This window comes from Panthera pardus, unplaced genomic scaffold, assembly GCF_024362965.1.
Source record: "Panthera pardus isolate Hobbes unplaced genomic scaffold, ASM2436296v1 HiC_scaffold_17, whole genome shotgun sequence".
Lineage (NCBI taxonomy): Eukaryota > Metazoa > Chordata > Mammalia > Carnivora > Felidae > Panthera > Panthera pardus.
The window spans coordinates 54,630,498-54,650,711 of record NW_026526732.1 but is presented as its reverse complement, the minus strand read 5'-3'; the positions used below and the strand labels follow the sequence as shown (position 1 = coordinate 54,650,711).

The window sequence follows — 20,214 nt, the reverse complement described above, 5'->3', positions numbered from 1 at the left end:
GCATTCAGCTGATGCACAAGACTCTTTCCACCATATGTGCAAAATAGTGTGCTTTTCACTCAAGGTGCCACAGCCAAAATTGCCAGGAGCACATGAATAAGTGGAGGAGAGAACATCATATGCAACGCAGCACCGGGTCTTGCCCCCTCCTTGGAAGGAGACCCTTGATTTCAGCAGCCGCCTGCATTTTTGTCCCTTTTTTAGCTTATCTGTCACACCATGTCCCACTTACCTTTACACAGCCCCAATCTCATTCTTCTCCCCCAGCCTTGACCTGGGATGTCAGCCATTGTTGAAGCCAATGTGGGGTCCCAGTTGCCCTTCCAGTAGGAGAGGAGGGAGGGGTGGTAATTAGCACTTATGCTAATGAGGGTAACAAGACAGGTAAAAAGAAGTTACAGAAGAACACAGAAGGAGAAAACCAGCTGATGTTTTTTCCTTCCTCTTAAATGTTTATTACCTTTCATCTCATGCAAAGCATAGCTTACCAAGCCTTTTTACAGGAAAGTAACATTGGTCTGGTTCCACTGGAACATCTTTTGTGATGAGAAAAAAATAGGAGTGAGAGATATAAAAGAATGGTACTTTTTACTCATTTCTTTGAAGCTGTCTTGAATCTCCTTGGATCCGTTAGTCTAAATAAAGCAATACAAAGATTTTTGGGTTAACTTTTTTACTTTGATATTTGCCACTTAAAATTTGAATCAGCACCTCCTTTGGCTTTATTGAAAATTTCATGTTTGCTTGAAAGCGTATAGTATTGCCGATCAAAAGATCTCAGTGGACATGCAACTCAAAAATCTTTTCTTGAGTTATACCATTGGTGTTGCATGGTGCTTACAACCCATCTCCTATGCGACCGAGTGTGGGTGGGTACGAAGTACTAACCCTGCTTCACAGATGGGAAACAAAGCTACAGGGCGGGAACTTTTTTTCATCTATTCTTCAGCTTTTTCTTCAGCCACCAGTCTGGGAAGTAGGGCTCCTCCACCCATGGGCCCACAACAGGGCATGTCTGACAGGTGGGAGGGGTAAGTGGTGAAGGTCACCTACAGTGTAATAATTGCACTGTTATAATCAACCTGTTGTAAATAAGTCATTATCTCAATTTTCTACATTGACTTCATTTGAGTTATTTGTGGGCTTTCTCCCCCAGCCTGTTGACAACCTTTGGGCCAATAGAAAGTGTGATTTTTGTGCTTACATTTTTCATCAATGCTAAAGGATTTGCTTCTCTTGACTATACCCACAACAGCGAACAACATGTGGCTCTGTAGGCTACCTGCATGTTACTCTACCTTTCTTGGGGAGTAGATCTGGGGAATTCCTTGCCTGGTGAGGATACACTTGGAATGTCAGGGCTCTTGGGTTTCAGCATTGTCTTTTGTCACTGTGGGGTCAGGTGGAAGGTGATATACATCACAGAGGGAAGAACAGGTTGATGGCAGGTACTGCCTTGTCCAGGCGGAAATCTGGGTGGGCAGGGAGACAGCTCTACCAGCAGGTGTTAGATGAGAGGCGAGGGTGATGTGTTATGGAAAGATCGAGGGCAGGAAATGGTAGGGACCTTGAGTTGCCAAGGAAATTGGACTGATCATCCATGGTGGCCCTGTTGGATGCTTCATTCCTTAGGGCAGGGGCCAGAGGAGAAATGTCCTGTATTTGAGCAGAGTCATTGTACAGTGGGAGAGGCTTCTAGCCTTGGAGAGTATCTTTGGGGAGGAGCCCATCAGAGCCTCTCTTTAAAGCTGTGCTTTGGATGTGCATCATCAGTCTGCAACAGTGGCGACAGTCACACTAGAGCTCAATTCTCATTCATTTGGTAATTGGTTATTTTAACACAAACTGTGACTAAGGAACATGATTACACACCTGTCAGCCATATGACGGGAAAGAGAGCTGTCTGTGAGCAGGGGAAGAGGCCGCGTTTCTCCCCGGGTCTCTGTGGAGTCTTCTCCATCAAAGATGTCATTTTTCATTTTTACCTTGAAACAAGACAGACATTATAGCTACTGCCTTGTTTGTATCATTTAAGGAATTGCTGCCACAGATGTTGATCTAAACTAATACAATTTCATTTTGATTATATCTTTGTAGACATCCGATTCTGGAGCACAGGAGGGCAGGATGTAATACAAAGAAACAAATGAGCATAAACATTATATGGTACCTGTACAGCAGCTTCCTGTGGCAGGGCAAGAGGTGGGGAGAAATAGAAACGAAATGACATTTTACTTCAAGATGAAGCAAATCTGTAAAATAAAAGAAAGCTGTTTCCGATTGCACAGGTGGCTAGGAGAGGGGAGTCTCACTTAATGGAGGAGAGACTGCCAGGTGATTCAGGGTCCTGTCTAAAGAGCGTGAAGGAGAGATGATGTGTCAAAAAGATGAGGATGAACACATTAAAAACAAAACAAAACTCAAAGGCAACAGTTTTGTACTGAATTCTTAAATGAATAAGGACCTAATAAATGAGGAAACATTTAGTTAAAGGAAAGAATAAGCCTTCTTTGCCTTTTGAATAAGAAAACTATATCCTCTCATTTACACATTTTCTGAAAATGGTGAACCACACATTGGATTGTTTAGAAATTCTCCCCTGTAATTTGTCTGATCCTCTGTCATTGGTGAGGCCGTTCAGCTTGGAAAGAGTGTGTGGGTCACAGTGTATGGGTGCCAGACCTCTGCGGAGCATTTAAAATCAGCAGATGATGCAGGTGTCCTCTGTTACTGAGTTAGAAACAAAGTTGATACAGGGTGAAGTTAGAAGCTGGAAATAAGGAATAAAGGGAGAGGATATGAATGGCAAGGAAGACACCGACAGTAAGACCTTGGTTGAGTTGACAGAGGTGTGGTGAGGGCCGCGGAATTCAACACGTGGTAGCCTCCGTGAATCTCTGGCTGCTCACCTGGATGGGAGCTGCTCAGCCCATGTAGAAAGTTGCTTGATGGAGATACTGCTCGCAAAACCCAAGAGGAGATGAAGGGATAAAAAAAGAAAACACAACCATGCTTTATTTGCAGGAAGTGGAATGAGTAGTCAGATGGTGAAAGAGACGTAGAAGTGGTCATTGATATCGATGTGTAGAGGGTTAAGATCCTGATTAGTGCTTATGCATTTCTAAAAAGCCCTCAACTCTTCACCAGTGTCTTCTGACTGACATCGGTCTTTGGCTGCTGAGCATGCTGTATAGTTGTGCACAACTTAATCAAGACTTTAATGATAGGAGAGAGTGAGTCCCTGTTGCCTTCCAGCCAGCTGAGTTTTTCTCTTCAGAAAAGAAAGTGGGTCTGTGAAATTTAAATAACTGTCCTATATTGAGTACTTTTTTCCATGGATTGTATAGGACCTGCGATGAATTGTTTCATTTAATCCTTGCATTGAATTTCTGAGCTGGATGTTATGTCCCCCGTTTTATTGCTGGTGCCAGAAATCAAACTCAGCTCAGTATTGGCACCAAATGGCCCTCCTCACCCATTTCTGTACTAACATCCTCAGCTAAATGGCACACGGAGTGCTTGGCCTTTGAGAATTTGCTCACACTTTTTCTGGTTTTTTATTTCATCCTAATTCTTGTTTGCTTATGCGAATATTTTCTACTTCTTGCCTTTTGTGGTTGACTTTTATTTACTTTAAAAAATTATAATTATTTTAAAATCTAAATTTTAAATAGGATATAAATGTATGATATTTGACACTCCAAATTGTGAATGGTTAGACCTTGGCAAGGGATCCTTTGCTTTACTATCGTTGAACTTAAAAAATTAAAATGTGTTGGACATGTGGGCTGAATATCATTCATTTTATTTTTATTATTTATTTATTTTTAATTTTTTTTAAATGTTTATTTTTGAGAGAGAGAGGGAGAGAGAAAGACAGAATGTGAGCAGGGGAGGGGCAGAGAGAGAGGGAGACACATGATCCGAAGCAGGCTCCAGGCTCTGAGCTGTCAGCACAGAGCCCGATGCAGGGTTTGAACTCATGGGGTGAGATCATGACCTGAGCCGAAGTTGGCCACTTAACCGACTGAGCCACCCAGGCGCCCCTTTTTATTTATTTTTTTAATGTTTATATTTTTGAGAGAGAGACAGAGTGTGAGTGGGGGGGGGGGGGAGCAGAGAGAGTGGGAGACACACAGAATCCGAAGCAGGCTCCAGGCTCCAAGCTGTCAGCACAGAGCGTGGACATGGGACTCAATCCCATGAACCATGAAATCATGATCTGTGCTGAAGTTGGATGCTCAACCGACTGAGCCACCCAGATGCTCCGAATACCATTCATTTTAGATAGTTAGTTGTTCAGTTGTCTACAACTGCTGGACACGTTGGTAGATGCTCAATAAATGAGGAAGGAGTGAATGAATGAATGGGACCTTAAAAAAAGTTATATATGTGTCCTTGCCATTGTGGTCTGTTTTCTATGGGGTCACAATGCCACGTAGAATGGTTTTGTATAAAGGCAGATGGTACAACCTGTAGTTTATAGAATTAGACAAATCATTTTTGTCATTCAAAGGCAAAGGTCTGTCATTCCTTAAGGCAAAGATAAGAGTGAAATTTCTTTATTTCACACACTCGGATACTTGATTGCATGTAAACACTGCTTGTTTTAGTAACAAGAGAAGGCTAATATTATAATAGTTATATCAAATGATCATTCCTATTCCCCTTTTACTATTTTCCACATCAAACCATTTGACAGTTTTCTGTTCTATGATTAGGTAAGAACCACAAGGAAAGTTTTATGAATTTAGAATCTTTTGTCCTTGAAAACATGGCTCAGTCTATGTTGACACCCAAGAAAAGATTCAGGCTCCCACTCTCACCTTGGAATCCCATCATCTTAAGCATGTAGATTTGCAAATGAAATATAAGAGGGATTTCAAAACAAGCAGGCCCCCAGTGGGAAGTCTGTCAACTTAAGGGGTGTGTCTCCCCCCATCTCTGTGCAGAGCTTCTCCTGCTGACCTATAGGACTCCCCGGGCAAACTCCCATTTCCACACCAACTCCCCACCGTCCCTCTCCTTCCATCCTTCCCTCTTTTTTTACCCCATACCTCAAGTGCAGAATACTTGGAAAGGTCATTGCCCTCCATCCTGGTGGGCTTAGGGTTTGGATCTGCTCAACCTTTGGCTGTGTTCTTGTTGCCTGTGTTGCCTTTGGCCTAGAAGACTGACACCCAGGCCTTGACCTTCAGGGAGGTGCTGGCTCCATTGACCACTGCAATGGTCATTGGTGCTTCACCATGAAGAGGGGAGATCAGAGGGCTAAGTTTTCCTCTCTCCTGCAAGGACCCGCAGGGACATTTGAACCTTGACTTCTCTGCCTTCTAGTAATATCTACAGTTTCTGTTGCTCATTGTCAGCCAACATCCTCTGCTGACTGAGCTGCTGTGGAAGAGCCAGTGTTGCATGGGTATCAAGAGCCTGGGCACGGTGTCACAACACCGGCATTTGGACCCCGGCTTTGCCTTTGTTAGCTCGTTTGTTTTGGAAAAGTCACTGAACTTCTCTACACTTCAGATTCCTTATTGGAAAAATGAGGGTAGTAATGGCCATATAGACTTACAACGGTTTGGGGAGTAATGAGCCAAAGTCTGCAATTGTTTAACATGGTGTCTGGCAGAGAACAAACTTTAATCTTAATGCCACTGTCAAAGTGACTTCTATACTGAGTTTTTTTTCTTTTGTGGTGACATCTCTGTGAAGCAGTCATTGAATTGGACGTCTTTGGAAGCAGTGATATTCTCTCCAATGGGGTCCAGTCTGCAGTCTGGGAGCCTCATTCTGATGTGGCTCCCCAGTTATCTTATATCTAGAACCCCACTGGGCAACTGAGATACCAGAGTATGGAGGATCTGGAATAGTTTGGGAATTTCGGTAACCAGAAAGGTCAGGTAAGAGGAAAGGGACAAACAGGAGGGGCAGGGCTGCTCGCTGTGCAGGAGAAAACTATACCTTCTTGTTCTCAACTATACTACACAGAGAGAGGATGTGGAAACCAAGGACACTTTTTGTCTTTTGTCACTTAGGCTTTGATTCTAAAATGTAACTCCTGGAAATGTAACAACAAAAACAATAATACTTTCAAAAAGGGGTGACAGAGGAACAAGTGTTAACTGACATCATCATCTAAGCATGGACCTTAATCTGGTACTCAGCTGTTGGCTTCAACAGGCCCTTCCCTCAACACAAGTCAAATTCTGCTTGAAAGATTGCCCCCTCTTTAAACATGTCACAGTCCCGCTTTTTATTACTTCCATTTATCATTTGCAGAATGGCAGGGATTTAAAATTAAGACTCCAGAGAGGGCCATTTGATCAGAAGCTCCTTTGCTGCCATCTTTACATTTGCCTCCTCAGAGAGGCTGATCCGTCCTGGGTTTGGAAACAAGGTAATTTTGACTTTGTTGCTCTAAGCCTGATGGCGCCTCTGTTAGCAGTTCAAGTGGTACGTGGCTCATAATTGAAGCAGTCAGGAGGACCATCCTGTTCAGAATCACATCCCAACTTCACACTTGGAAAGACCCAGGAGGCACAGTGAATAGACGTGCCACCCTGTCTTTCTCCTTTGCCTGCCACCACTGGTACAAGCCACAGCATCACTCCATGTTGGTCAGAGCATCTGTGTGGACAGGGCACAGTAACAGCCAGGATTTTACTCCTACTCTTGGTCTTTCTTCTTTATGTCAGGCCAACTTTAGATCTTTAAAACCATTGCATAATTCGCACTTCTGTTTCTTACTAAGGAAACCTTATCTTTAAGACACATTATATTTTGGGCACCATTATAGGACGCTGACTGTAAAATTGTCCCGGGTCAGGGCAGTGACCAGGATGGGATACTTTTCTGTAGCTATCCAAGGTGGAGGACCCGAATGGCTAGTTCAAGGCAGCCTCTATGGAGACAGCTCCAGCCAGGCCGAGTGCACAGATCAAAGCTTCCAAGGCAGGTCTAGAGCCAAGAGTGAGGGTTGAGAGCTGAGAGTGGTATAGAAGTAGCCTCAAAGCTGGAGCTGGTAGGGAACCGGTGCAGACCTCTATGGGGCATCTACAGGCCTACTTTGCAGGTTGGTGGGCACCAGGGGAATGAGGTAGGCCGAGGCCCACGTGAACCATGCAGAGAAGATGTTAACAGTCCTGTAGTATCTGGATCCTGATTATGGCATTTCTGTGGTTGCTGGTAAGGTTGGTTTGAGCACTGAACCTTTATTACAGATAACAATTGTGACACCATGGTCTTTGACAAGTATTGCTGCTAATTTAGAAATCATAGTCCTTGGGGCACCTGGGTGGCTCAGTCGGTTAAGCGTCCGACTTCAGCTCAGGTCACGATCTCGCGGTCTGTGAGTTCGAGCCCCGCGTCAGGCTCTGGGCTGATGGCTCAGAGCCTGGAGCCTGCTTCCGATTCTGTGTCTCCCTCTCTCTCTGCCCCTCCCCCGTTCATGCTCTCTCTCTGTCTCAAAAATAAATAAAACGTTAAAAAAAAAAATTAAAAAAAAAAAAAAAAAAGAAATCATAGTCCTTGACCTCAGAATGAGAAACTACTTCAAGGACACAAGTGTTTCAATTTGTGATTCATAGCTATCCATGACCATCATCACCCAGGTATGCCCTTTGAGTTATTTCTTCCAAAAGCAGTGAGCGATACACACTGATTCATCCACATTCTCTCACATGTGTCTGGTGTCCATCTCCCCTTTGCTAAGACCTTTATGCATGTGATGTGGCAGGTCATGATGAAGGGTATGTTCTGTGAGAGGGACAACAGGGCAAGCTAACTATCTCAGGAGTGCCCCTGAGCCTCTTGCATCATCTCCTCTCCCACTGAGCTAATTAGCCATCAGCCTGATGAGGGCTACATTACTGTTGCTCTGTCTCAATTTTTCCTAGTCATAGAGGGTGTTGTGGTATTGAACAGAGGCTAGTGAACTGGCCTTTGGCTCCCCACACCCCAACTCTTGAAGAATCACCACAATCTCGGCCTGTTCCTTGGCTAGACAAGTCCAGGGACTTCATTTTGCCAGTTCATCCAAAAATTCGTCCACAGTTCATCCACTGCTTTGATGAGCTGATTCATGTTAACCAAAGCCACAATCTGCATTTATATACTGGAGTGCCAGGACTGAATGACATAAGACACACAATGTCCTTTATAGTCTGTGCAGAACCATTTATGGGACTAATAAAAAATAATATGATAATATTGATAATGCTTTTAGAAATTCACAAAGGAAATTGCTAAAGGATCTGAATAGTTGAGTGAGCTCTGTAGGACATGTCCTTCTGGAATTGATGGGCTTAGGTGTCATAATCAATGATCCAAAGGTTATTTAACAAGAATCAGGCCAAAGAGGTTGGTTTGTTTTAAGGATTAATTTTATAAATTTTGAAGTAGCATCTCCCTCAGCCTATGCCAGAGACTTACTGACTCATGTTTGCACTTGCCTCTTTTTCCTAGGCTCTTTGCAGACCACCCCACCACCACCTTCAGTTATGTTTGTCCTTAAGTACCCTCTTTTCCTCATTTCTTTGGTGTATTCAATCTTAGAATTGAAAACCCAAGAAAACCAGAGAATTATGAAAACCTCCCTTAATGAATTAATAACATATATTTTTAGCTTAATGACATCAGTATTTTCAAGTGATTTCACACTGATTTTTTTTAATTAAAAAGTTTTTAAATGTTTATTTGTTTTGAGGGGGGGGGGTGCAGAGAAAGGGGGACAGAGGATCTGAAGCGGGCTCTGTGCTGACAATAGAGAGCCCAGTATGGGGCTTGAACTCATGTGAGATCATGACCTGAGCCAAAGTGGGACGCTTAACCGACTGAGCCAGCCAGGTGCCCCAACACTGATTTTGTTTTAAACCACTAGCAGAGAGCTAGCAGATCATCAAGTATAGAGTGAGGGCTGTGGAGGCAGATTGCCTGAGTCTGAATTCTGGTTCCACCACTTGTTAGCTGTGCGACTTTGTATGAACAACATCATCTCTCTGTGCTCCTGTTTTCTTGTATATAAAAAGGAGGTAATAATAGTACCTAATCATAAGCTTTTGTTTTGCTTTGGTATATAGGTGGGTGTGTGTGTTAAATATAAAACACTTAGAATGATGTCTGGTGCGTTCATAACAGCCGTAGGGATGTTAGCTGTTACTATTAATCTTTGATAATATCCAGAGCAGTACCTTCATCTGGTTCTAGTGTGTTTCCTATTCCCATCTGAGCCCAGGTTATTTCGAGGGAGACTTCCTGTGGATAGTAAATCTCCTCCATTACGTCTGGATTCTTTCCTACTCTTACAGATGGGGTCCTGGGGTCCCTTTCCAGCCTTGCCTGTTTCGCATTTTCTCTAATTCCTTAGGCCCATCCTGAGGTCTGTATAGAAAGACTGGAGTCCAGCCCCTTCTGCCTAGTGATTTCAGAGGAAAGGAATAAAAGGACCACCTGAAATGCCTAGATTAGGCCAATTATTTAAGTATTTCATAGGTGTCAACGGGTAACATGGTGGAATTGCCTGCCTTTTGTTTCCCCTCACATGACCCTGGGTAATAAATACAAATGAATAGTGAGTGAAAAAGCCAAAAGGCAATTGGTGGGTGGAGGCAAGAGGTGGGAGGAGGGGAACCATCAAGGAGCCTGGATAATCCCCCATGGATTGAGGGTCCTGGGATAATCAGAAGCTGCTTGGGATGTGATGGTGGTGACTTTAGCAGAGAACAGAAGAGGGGGCTGCATGCCCCAGCTGCTGGGCCTTACCTGCGGACCAGTTTGGTAAGACAGTTCCTACCAAAGACACTCAGGTGACCTGACAAAAAGCAGTGCAAGATAAATCCAGTAGTCCTGTCCAATATAGGAAGAACAGATTTTTTAAATGAGGAGCAAAAACAGGGATTTTCAGAACCACTTAGCAACTGCTCTGATTTTTCTGGACACAGCTGTAATGTGCTGGGATGAGCATGATATATTTTAGCTGGTGTGGTAGCTGTATTTCAGGCTGATGTGGAATCTGTTGCCGTAACTGTCACGCAATCCATTAGGGCCCCTGAGTAAGGGCAGCCATTAATCAGGCGCGAGATCAGCCCGGTAGCCTCACGTGCTCACAGCTCTGAGTGGTTCTGACCTGACATCGTTTAAGGAGATGCTCCTAGAGGCCATAAACATGATTTGATTCCCATTATCTTCATGTTGCATATTTGTTACCGTTATTCTTTGAAGACTCCAAATTGGATATTAAAAATTTATGATATATATAAAGGTTTGCATGGAGTGAAAAAATAGCTGCAGCAAATAAGTCCATCTCATCCATCAGAGATGTGGGAGCTGTCAGAGGAGCCTGGCAGGTATGGAGGATGGAGAATTAGGAGGAACGTCACTGGGGAAACAGCTTCTCCCTTGGCCTGCTTGCTAAATGGGAATTTAAATACATTTTGTTAAAAGAACAAAGTAAAAGAGCACCACTGCAGGAATCCCATAGTCAATCTTTGATGACAAGCTAATGAAAGGGAGGGCCAGGGAGTCTGACGCAAAAATTAGTACTAACGTGAATTGAGCAGATGCCTGGGTCCAGGAACTGATGTTTGTGCATGCCTGGGGTGTCTCCAGAGCAGGGAGCCTGATGCCAGGTGGGAGTCCTCTGTGCGAGAGAAAGCTCTCTACCCAAGTTGCATGCACACATAATCCTGTCCACAAGCCATGCCATTCTCTGCAATCTGATGTTCACTGACTTGAATATTTGCATAGGAACAACTCACACTTAAGGGGATCCATTTGTAGAGGGAGACCATTCAGGGTGGAGAAAAACAGAACGCTTCTGGACCTTGGCTTAAGGAGGAGCAAAGGGTTAATGAATCCGTTCAACATATACTTACAGGATTGTTTGTTGTACAAGGGACTCTGCTGAGCATGGGGGCTTCATCCATTTTCCCTTAAGCAGCTTCCAATCTGGTAGGGAAGATAAGACATGAGTCATAACCCAAGATGAGTTATATCAAGGAGTTCCAGACTGACTTGGGGCACTATGACCAGATGAGATAAAAGAAACAGGGAGCAAGGCCCTGGGTTGGTTAATCTGAGAATGGACTTTTGGGGATGAGGATTTGTTAAGCAACAACCAGAGGTTAGAGGGGGAGGCAGAGGAGAGAAACACGGACAAAATGATTATTGGCTTAAGTCCAAATTGAGTACAAGATCTGAAGTGAGGCTAAGACTCTAGTGTCTAACCAGGTGGGAGGGACAGGTGTGGGGCAGAAGTGCATGGAGTAGCCAGTGAGGGTCCAGGTGGGAGGCAGGTGTGATCAGAGAACTCTGGCAGAGGCCTGCTCAGACTCAGGTATGGAGTTGATTCCTGAGGTTCAGGGGCAGGGCACTCACCTCTGGGGACTAGAGTGCAAGGCAGAATGTCCAGATGCTAGGGTTGAAGGATAGGAACTCATTACTCATTCATTCACTCACTCACCATTTATGGAGTCTTTATAATATGCCAGGCAGTAGATGAGGCTCTAGAGATTTGCAGCTGAATAGAACAGTTTCTGCACTCAAGGACCTCACAGATTGGTGGGGAAGACACACACATAGATGGTCATAATGCAATGCAATGGGTGGAATGCTGATACATATAAATATATAGACAGAGGGGTACAGAGCCCGGGTTAGGATCAGGAGGAAGAGGTCTGGAATGGCTTCCTAAAGGAGCTACAGACTGAATGAACGCTTAAAAGATGTATAAGAATTTTCCAGGAGAAGTGGGGGAGGACAGATGGAATCTAGTTTTACAAAGAGAAAATGGGGGTAAAGGACAGGAATCCAGTTGAAGGGAACTGGGCATTCAGTCGTGAGGAGTTTGGACCACCAAGATGAGAATAGCTGAGCTGTAATCCAGAAGAAGCAGGAGCCACTCCACAGGCCTCCTTGTGTTATTTTAGCCCAGGGCCAGCACTGGCTGAACTTCACTGAGGGGCCTGGAAACCGGGCTGACCTTTATGCCAAGGTCACAGAGATGTTCCCAACACACATGACAGTTGCAGTTTATTCCTTTCTGAGTTTCTTCAAGAGAAATGTATGTAGGCATTTGGCTAAGGAAAGACAGACCGGAAATGGGACCGGAAATCGGAAAATGAAATCCTAAGGGTTTTCAGAGGTGATGTGTCCCTGTGCTTTTGTCTTGAATTTTGAACGGAAATTCTATTACTCCTGGCTCAAAGAGTGCGTTCTAAAAAATGAAAGTTTTTCTCTGCAACTATTCATCTCTAAACTTACCCCCCCCCCCCCAACTTGGAGATGCACTATTTTTGATGTTCTCAAGTCTGGTAACAACACCACGTGTGTGAGCCGGTGTGTGCCAAGTCCGCCACAGCACCGGAACGCTCAGTCTAGACGCTCTGTGTGCTCTCCCCACTCTGGTTCCAGGAAGAACCTTCTCTTGTTTTCCAAAAAAGTTCTGAAATCACGGCGACACAGAGGTGTAAACTCCCATTCATCACAGGGAGGTCTTAACTGGGAAGCGTAGTTATCTTTCCACTTAAATGGCAGCAGTGTTAACCTTTTTGTTGAGTCAGAAAAATCTCACTTTTCTGGGGTATAGCCCGGTGGAGCTGATTTTAGAATGTTCCACCTTTTCTAAGGGAGACTCTCGAGGAGAAAACATGCTGATCTTGCTTGAAGATGTACACGACACCAAAGCTTTGGCCCAAAGGAAGAAGTGAATTCTTTGAAAGAGAACCAAAGATTGCCGTATGTAAGAATCAAAATAAAAAAGGGAAAGGGAGAGAGAGGTGAATATGAATTTGTTTAAGCCGGAGATTTTTGAGGTAGAGAGGCAATGGGTCTAAGTGTCGCACATAATCTAATATTTATTCAAATGGTAGGCACAACATGACTGTCAGCAAGATGGGGAAATCCCCTTGCAGTTTAAATGAAGGATATTTACTTTTTGCAGTTTAATTGAAGGATTTCTATTTCTATTTTATGGCAAGAGGTGGAGTCTTCTTAGAATAGTAGATAAGAAATGTACCTTTGGTTTGACGATTGCATTTGTAGTAAAATGTAAAAAAAAAAAAAAAAGCTTCCTGTTTGCTTTTCCCCATAGTTGGCATAAATATCCAGCGTATTAGTCAGAATAAAGCTGCTGAGAATAAGACACATGGAGAGAATTAGTTCATCATGTATCTTGGCATTCCTTCTGTCAGAACTGGTCACTCCAGAACAAAGTCAGACATCAACACAGGTCTCCGGGCCCCAGGAGATGCCAAGAGCTGGCAGTGGGGTGGTCTGCCCCAAGAAAGGCAGTGAGAGAGCTCATGGTCTGTGAAGAATTTAAGAACAATAAAAGAAAACAACTAAAAGTCATTCTGCTTCATGTTTTTACCATGACCAGAGATTCTGAATGTCTGCAGAGCTTACACAGCCCTGCCTCGATATGCCATTGTCTGCCAGCCCAGATGGGGCAGAGGCAGAAGGCACTGACTTCAATATATAACAGGTTATAAAATGATTCTACTAGGATTTTTGTCTAACATCGCCATCGAGTTGCAGGAATGAAAACAGAACTCATTCCCACAGAGCACTTACCGTGTACCATGCAGTGGCTGGGGCTGAAGGTCCAGAGGTGAGGAACCAGGCACTATCTCTGCCCTTAGGAAGCGTCTGCTACTTTGCAGAGAAGACAAAAAAATCACACCAACCGGTGTAAAGTTGCACCTGTGTCAAGTCAAAGCGAGGGCACATGGGGATTTTTGACTTGGTTGTAGAGGTTCAGAAAGGCCTTTTGAGGAGCTGGTCTAGTAGTTCTTCCAATATTATTTTTCATGCCAAGAACTAAAATAAGGGATTTTTTGCCTGCGATCAGCTAGCCGTGTCATCTCTGGAGTCTTTACAATAAGACCCATCCCAGGGGCCATATCCTACATCCTCTTAGTGTTGCATAGCAGTTCACTCTAGTGGGGTCGGGACGTGGTTAGAGAACATTCTGCCGACACTCTGCCAAGAGCCTCCTCTTGATACCCCTCCTCTGGGCACACTCCTTAGATCAGTGGTTCTCAGCCCTGCTTGTACATTACAATCACCCCAGAGCTTTTTAAAAAACACCCATGTCCGGGCCCCACCCTGGACCAATTAAATCAGAGTCTTGGAAAAAAGTGGGACAGGAGGGGGCAGGATGGGCTCCAATGTTAAAAAGCCACCCCAGATGATTCTAGTATGCAGTCAAGAGTGGAGAATTATTGCCCTCGCTGAATGCACTTAATTTCACTTAGCCTAGGAATAGTAGTTTTAAAATTTACACTAAAAACCCTTTAGAATGCAAAAGGAATTACTCTGGCGAGAGGCGGGTGACTGCTCAATGTGTGCACACACACATGAGGGAGACGGTGCTGGGGGTCCTAGCATGTTGTATGCTTCCCAGTTCTGTGGCACATGGTGGCAATGCGGCAAATGGCTGCAGGATGGAACGTCTTGCACTCTGGCATCAGATGGCTTGCGAGAGGCAGACCATTCCAAGGGCCATGGGGTTTGATGGAGAGGCAAATAGCTCCATAAAGAAGCAAATCTCTGGCTTTCTCTCTTCACTTCCAACCCCCTCAATCTCCCTCTCCTTTCTCTTCCATGGCTGTTTTATTCCACCTCATAAATTATGAGTCTTTATATGAAATCTTTAGCTCCTTTGAGGAAGCACCTTCAAATATTAGACAATGGGATTATTTCTTGTCCTTTAAAAACATAAAAAGCATTGTGATCACCTTACGTATAAGTGGAATGGATGTATTTTTGCCACTAATGTTGAAAATATCCCCAGGCATCTGGTGTGTATGAATGTGTACACATAGTACATGCATAATAAACATATTCCACCTTATGAATATTTATACACAAGATACATGTATATTGAATATAGACATATATATGTAAATAGTAGCCCTCGTAAACTATATGCTAAGTGTGTTTCCAAGCATATGTATCATAGTGCATCAGGAATATAATAAACCTAACCACCAACTTTAGCATATTTCGAGGTGGCATTTTCTACAGAGTTGTTTATGGTAAGGTCTAGTTACTATCCATGTATGGGGCTTTTTTTTTTTTTCTTCACCACTTAAACGTTTGTTAAGTACCAACTAAAAGTAAGACACTAGAAATGGCAGAATAGGAAAGACGAAGTAGATGTAGCATCAGCCGTCAAGAGACCTCACAGAGTGGCTTAAAACACACTTACAGAGAATGGAAGAATCTAACATCGTTGCTACCCATTGGCATCTTATTGTTTTTCCTCCAGCTGCCTTTTATTTATACACTCCACTTTAAAGTGGGCCCCATTTAAGACTATATTAACTTAAGCCCAGATGTAGCTGCAGAGGAGAGCTGACGCTGTGAGATGCTGTGAGAAGGAGCATCATCGCTTTCAGTGCCTTGATAACCACTGAACGTGAACAAAGCTTACGCTTTCTGTCACATGTAGTCCAGTCCTATAACTGCATTTTTATTTTACTTTGATTTGGTAGGGGGGGATAAAAGGTATAATAAAAAGGCACTCAATCCCAGAGATGTTCATACATTTCAAAAATGAAACCAAAACAGAGCAATTCTCTTCTCCCACCAACTTCTTGTAACCCAAATATTACTGCCCATGACATTCCATTTCCAAATTCCATCCAGTTCCCTCCCTGTAATAAGTAGCAGAAGGCTTTGTTAAAAAACAAGCTATACATCCTTAAATGTACAAAATACGGCTCCGTTTCTAAAACGACGATCCCTCTTCTAGCCGAGGAGCTCTGAGTGATACTTGTCAGCCGGCAAATTTCACTCCATTAAAGGAGAAACACCACCCAAGTGCTGTCATCGCTGTGCCCCAGACATACGCTCATTGTTTTCTCCTCCTCGATCCATACATCACAACAGGTAGTTCTCAGCTGTTCCCTTGGTGCCAGACATACATTTTATCTAAAGAGACAGCCGACAGAACTACCTGCTGCTTCCTGTGCGGCTCTCCCTGTGTTTCTCTCCTTTTTCCTACTTCACTTGGGCTTTTTAAAATCAGCTGGCAGGGAGCCAGGAGCTCATCATTTTAATGCAGCGCAAAATGGAATATGCATAATTATATGCAAGCCATATGTGAGGGAGACAGCTCAGCTGTGAATTTCAGGAGGCCAGGAAAGGGGGAGCAGTTAGGGCTAAGATGAGATGAGAGCAGAGCGAGGTGCAAGTGTCACCCAAATGAATGGTTTAATGAGTGTGCTGCAGACACGCCTCCTTTCACCTACCTCTCCCCCTCTCCCACTCCAAACCAGAAACGGATGGAGATTAGGAGGACAAGACTGTATGCAAGCGGTATTGCTAACGGGTTCTGTTAATGTCTCCATTTAAACTTCAGCTTTCTTAATTAACAGCGTAGATCAAAATAACTAGTAACTTTTAATGCAGCTTCTTAATTAAATCTATTTTTTTTTTTTACTGCATTCGATTGAAGAATCATTGTTCTTACTAGATCATTGCTCCTTTCAGATCTTTATTTAAAAATCAAGGGGAATCAGTTTATCTCTAATAGTATTACGATGCAAAATATAACGATGCAAACTGCTTTTCTTGTGGCCTTGCTATTAGAATTTTCTTAAAGTGCGTTATCTAGAGATTGCTTAAGCATGCCAAAAAGTTTAAACACGTACGTATGTCATATAATCCTCAATGTGCAACGAAAGCCACTGGAAGACCAAAGTGGTGGTTAATTGCCAACGAAACTATTTGATTTTGGTTTGCTTCATATCATTTAAAATATCACACCACAGTGAATTTGCATGTCGAAACCAAACTACGTCAAGAAAAATAAACCCCGAATTTTGACATCTAAAAGGCGTACTGCGTATTTAAACAAACTTCTTAATAATGTTGTTATTTCTGGATTCCCGTTTGTTTAATGGTCTGAGCTGTTATGCTTTTAGCTTTTTTTTTTTCTTCCATTATTTGTTAAGTCCCTAAATAGGCCATTATATTTCCCTTCAGGCTAGAGATGAAGATGGACAAGCTGAAAATTTCCCCCAGCAGCACTATGCTAAGGAAACTCCAAGGCTTGCCTTCAAGAATAACTGCGAACTACTTGTAAGAATAACATACTTACAACAAGTCTAGAATGTTACTTTAGCACAGTGAAAACAGTTTTTGAAAGGGTTTGTTCATTATTACATCATTTATGAAGTATTACAGTTTTTCTGTATAGAGTTCTAAATGCTAATTCTGATATCACTGAATATTAACTATAAGATCTTAGATTGTGTGCAAATCTTTTATATCTGATTATAGAGCGTGGATGGCCCTGTCTTTGTTAGCTTGTTCTGTATAGTAGTTTATAACCAGCCATTTGGAGAATGGCTAGTAAAGTTAAAAATGGAGAGAAAGACAGTCGATATATGTAGCTTGGAAAAAAAAAAAAAACAATCCCACCTCCACTCCTCCTCCTCCTTCCTAATTGTACACTATTTTAGGAGACAGCATGGTAATATTTTGTTCTGCTGGGAAAGATAGCAGAGTTGACACGCAGTACTCCCTTTAGGATTCAAGTGTTCCTACACTCTCTTGCCAAACTCAATCAGGCACTTTCGTCTTTCCTCTGTAGGAGAAGTCAAAGCAGCGACAGGATGCGGGGATGTTTACAAGTCGCGAGAGAGGGGGTATCAGCTGTGACAGGGACTCTGTTCCAACGCAGGGTTAATTTGCTGTTCATTTTAGCATTTACAGCAAGACAAGATGAAAAGCAAGAAGGAATGCCTATTATATTTCTATTAAATGAATCTGTCGGGACCTAATGTTCTTGATTAGCTTTTGAAAATGAGTACTCCGCGATGCATTTGCTGTTTACCTAAAGTAAACAGAGAATGAATTGTCATTTATTTAGATATTTAAGCACTTGCTTTTGAAAATGAAGCTTTATGAGGGATCTAGCTATGTTGTCCCTAAATGTTCTTTTCTTTTCAATTGCATTAAAGCAAAACATTTGCTCCAACTAAATGAAAACACTGAAAGAGAATGAGGATGCTCCGTTGTTACATTTTGAGGTAGTCTCATTTCTATTTAGTGTTTTGGCTGAACACCGAACAGCTCTGCCAGGTCTCCGCATTAGGAAATCCCACATGTAACAGTCTTTGGACTTAGCTCTGATACCAACTGTTCATTAAAAACAAAGTGTCCAAAGAGCAGGAGAAGAGAGAAAAATACAGTTCTTACCCATCCTAGCCGCAGCAGCTAGATGTTGACAGTGAGAAACTCTTTTCCCCCCAGCTCCATAAACTGCATGGTTACAATAGAGCCACTCATGCTGTGTGTCTAGCCCCTTGACCAATCAGTCCGCAGGCAAATTCGCTGCTTATCAATGCAGTTGCTTTTTTTTTGTTTGTTTGCTTGTTTGTTTGCTTTCTGATGATTTAACTCACCTTATATTTTACCTTAGGGCTCTTAAGCTTCCAGGCCTCCTAGCATGACCTATTTTGGGGAAATCTTTTTCATCCATTTCCCTTTTAATACTTCCCTCTGTAACCATAGTTATCCAGCAGAAGACCGTAGGGGCCATTAATGCTATGTTTGGTATCAAAATGCTTTGGGGAGTATCTTACTTCTTTTTAGAGAAACAGTTAAAATTAATATGCCATAGTTGATTTTTAAAAAATATTTATTGCTAAAACGAATGTGCTGAGTCCTGGTTGTGGTCGGTTCATACAGGAGGAAGTAAAATATATATGTGAACATCTTTTCCAGCTACCTTTAGAGAAAATGTATGTTTAATCATTGCTATGCTTAGACACAGTAGTGTATTAGCAGTAGTTTTGAGAGATGTGTACAATCTTTGTCCTTTTAGTCACTGTAAGAAATGCTTTATTTTCATCAGCATAGTTTTTTTGTGACAAAAGAAAAAGGAGAATAAAGAGAAAAAAACAAGGAAGCTTATTTCTCCAAGGAGAAATTTAATTTTTTCAACTACAAGAAAAGCAGTGGTATTTGGCTGGATATGAGGCTGGGAAAAGTGATGCTTCTATATGAAAAAGCTAGAACATTCTTAAGTGAGAAATAGGCAGTCCTTGGAGTTTTCTTAGTGCAGCTTAGAGCAAATTTTTAAAGACTTCGTGAAAAAAGATTGCAAGTCCTGCTCCAAAGTACTTTCTTAGCTTCAGAGCCACCTTGCATAGTTCACCATAGCAAGAGCAGGGGTGGGTTTGGAAAGTGGAGGAACTTTGTTGGGGTTGCCAATGGCCCTTGGAAAAAAACACTAGGGGAATAGGTTACTTCTAGGCTCGCAGATGATCAGGACACATGGCTACATATAGGGACTGACAGAAAGTGCCCTGGCCAGGTGGACTGAACATTGACTCAGACTTGTATTAGTGACTGTTTATTTTCTCTGCCCTCTCTCCCACACCCCCAGCCTCTGCTGCTTGGAAGAGGGTTAAGTAGCCTAAACAGAAATAAAGCAAAATCGATGCCTGGAATGCACAAGTATGTGTAATCAGAAGGCACTGACAAACAAAGCATTGGCAGATAGAAAAATCTGCTGTGCAACTGCAGATTCCTGAAGGGTATTGATTTTTCCATTTAAATCCCAAACTGTGATATGTGCCTTCACACTTAATGTACAACACAGATGACTAGATATTTAGCTTGGTGGCCAAGATTCTCTGGTTGGTGATTGTGCAGCAGCTTCCTTATGTTTTTTATTAATTTTGAAAATGCAGTGCTGTCAAGATGAGTGACATTAGATAAAGCGTGAGTACTGTTTGATATAACACAATTCAGCATGGCCCCCATCTACCTCTTCACAGATAGGTACCATGTGCGTGTGTGTGCGCGCGCACACACATGCGCACACACACACACACACACACCCCAGGGTATTTTGCTGTCGTAGCTAAATTTATGACCAAGGCAAATAACTTTCAATTAAAAAAAAAAAACTGTGGAAATTCACATCACATTAACACTCCAGCAACATGGCTTAGGGGAGTCCAGAAGAGGGAACATTTAGAGCCAGCCACAGGTGACTGGCCTCTGCCCCAAATTTCACCCCCGTTGCTGGTCCCTTTACCATTATTGCCTCATTCTTTCAGGACTAGAAGGCCTTCTCTTCTCTTCTTTTCCTCTACTACAATGCTCATATTGATGGTGGGAATTGGATTAAGAGCTATAGTTGAGAAGAGGACATTTATCATGTGATGAACTCACACCTACTCATCAGCTCGGACTTTC

The 20,214-nt window shown here is 42.8% G+C and overlaps 1 protein-coding gene across 2 annotated transcripts in view; it reads left to right on the top strand.

The window, feature by feature from the left end:
* The window catches only part of SOBP (sine oculis binding protein homolog), a 162,280-nt gene that overhangs the window by 79,959 nt on the left and 62,107 nt on the right, over positions 1-20,214 (top strand). The window contains exon 5 of one of the 2 annotated variants that reach the window (XM_019443016.2): positions 16,987-17,082. The exons of the other annotated variant lie outside the window; for it this stretch is intronic. Coding sequence (XP_019298561.2) covers positions 16,987-17,082 — 96 coding nt within the window. The remainder of the gene's footprint in view (positions 1-16,986; positions 17,083-20,214) is intronic. 2 annotated transcript variants of the gene reach the window in all.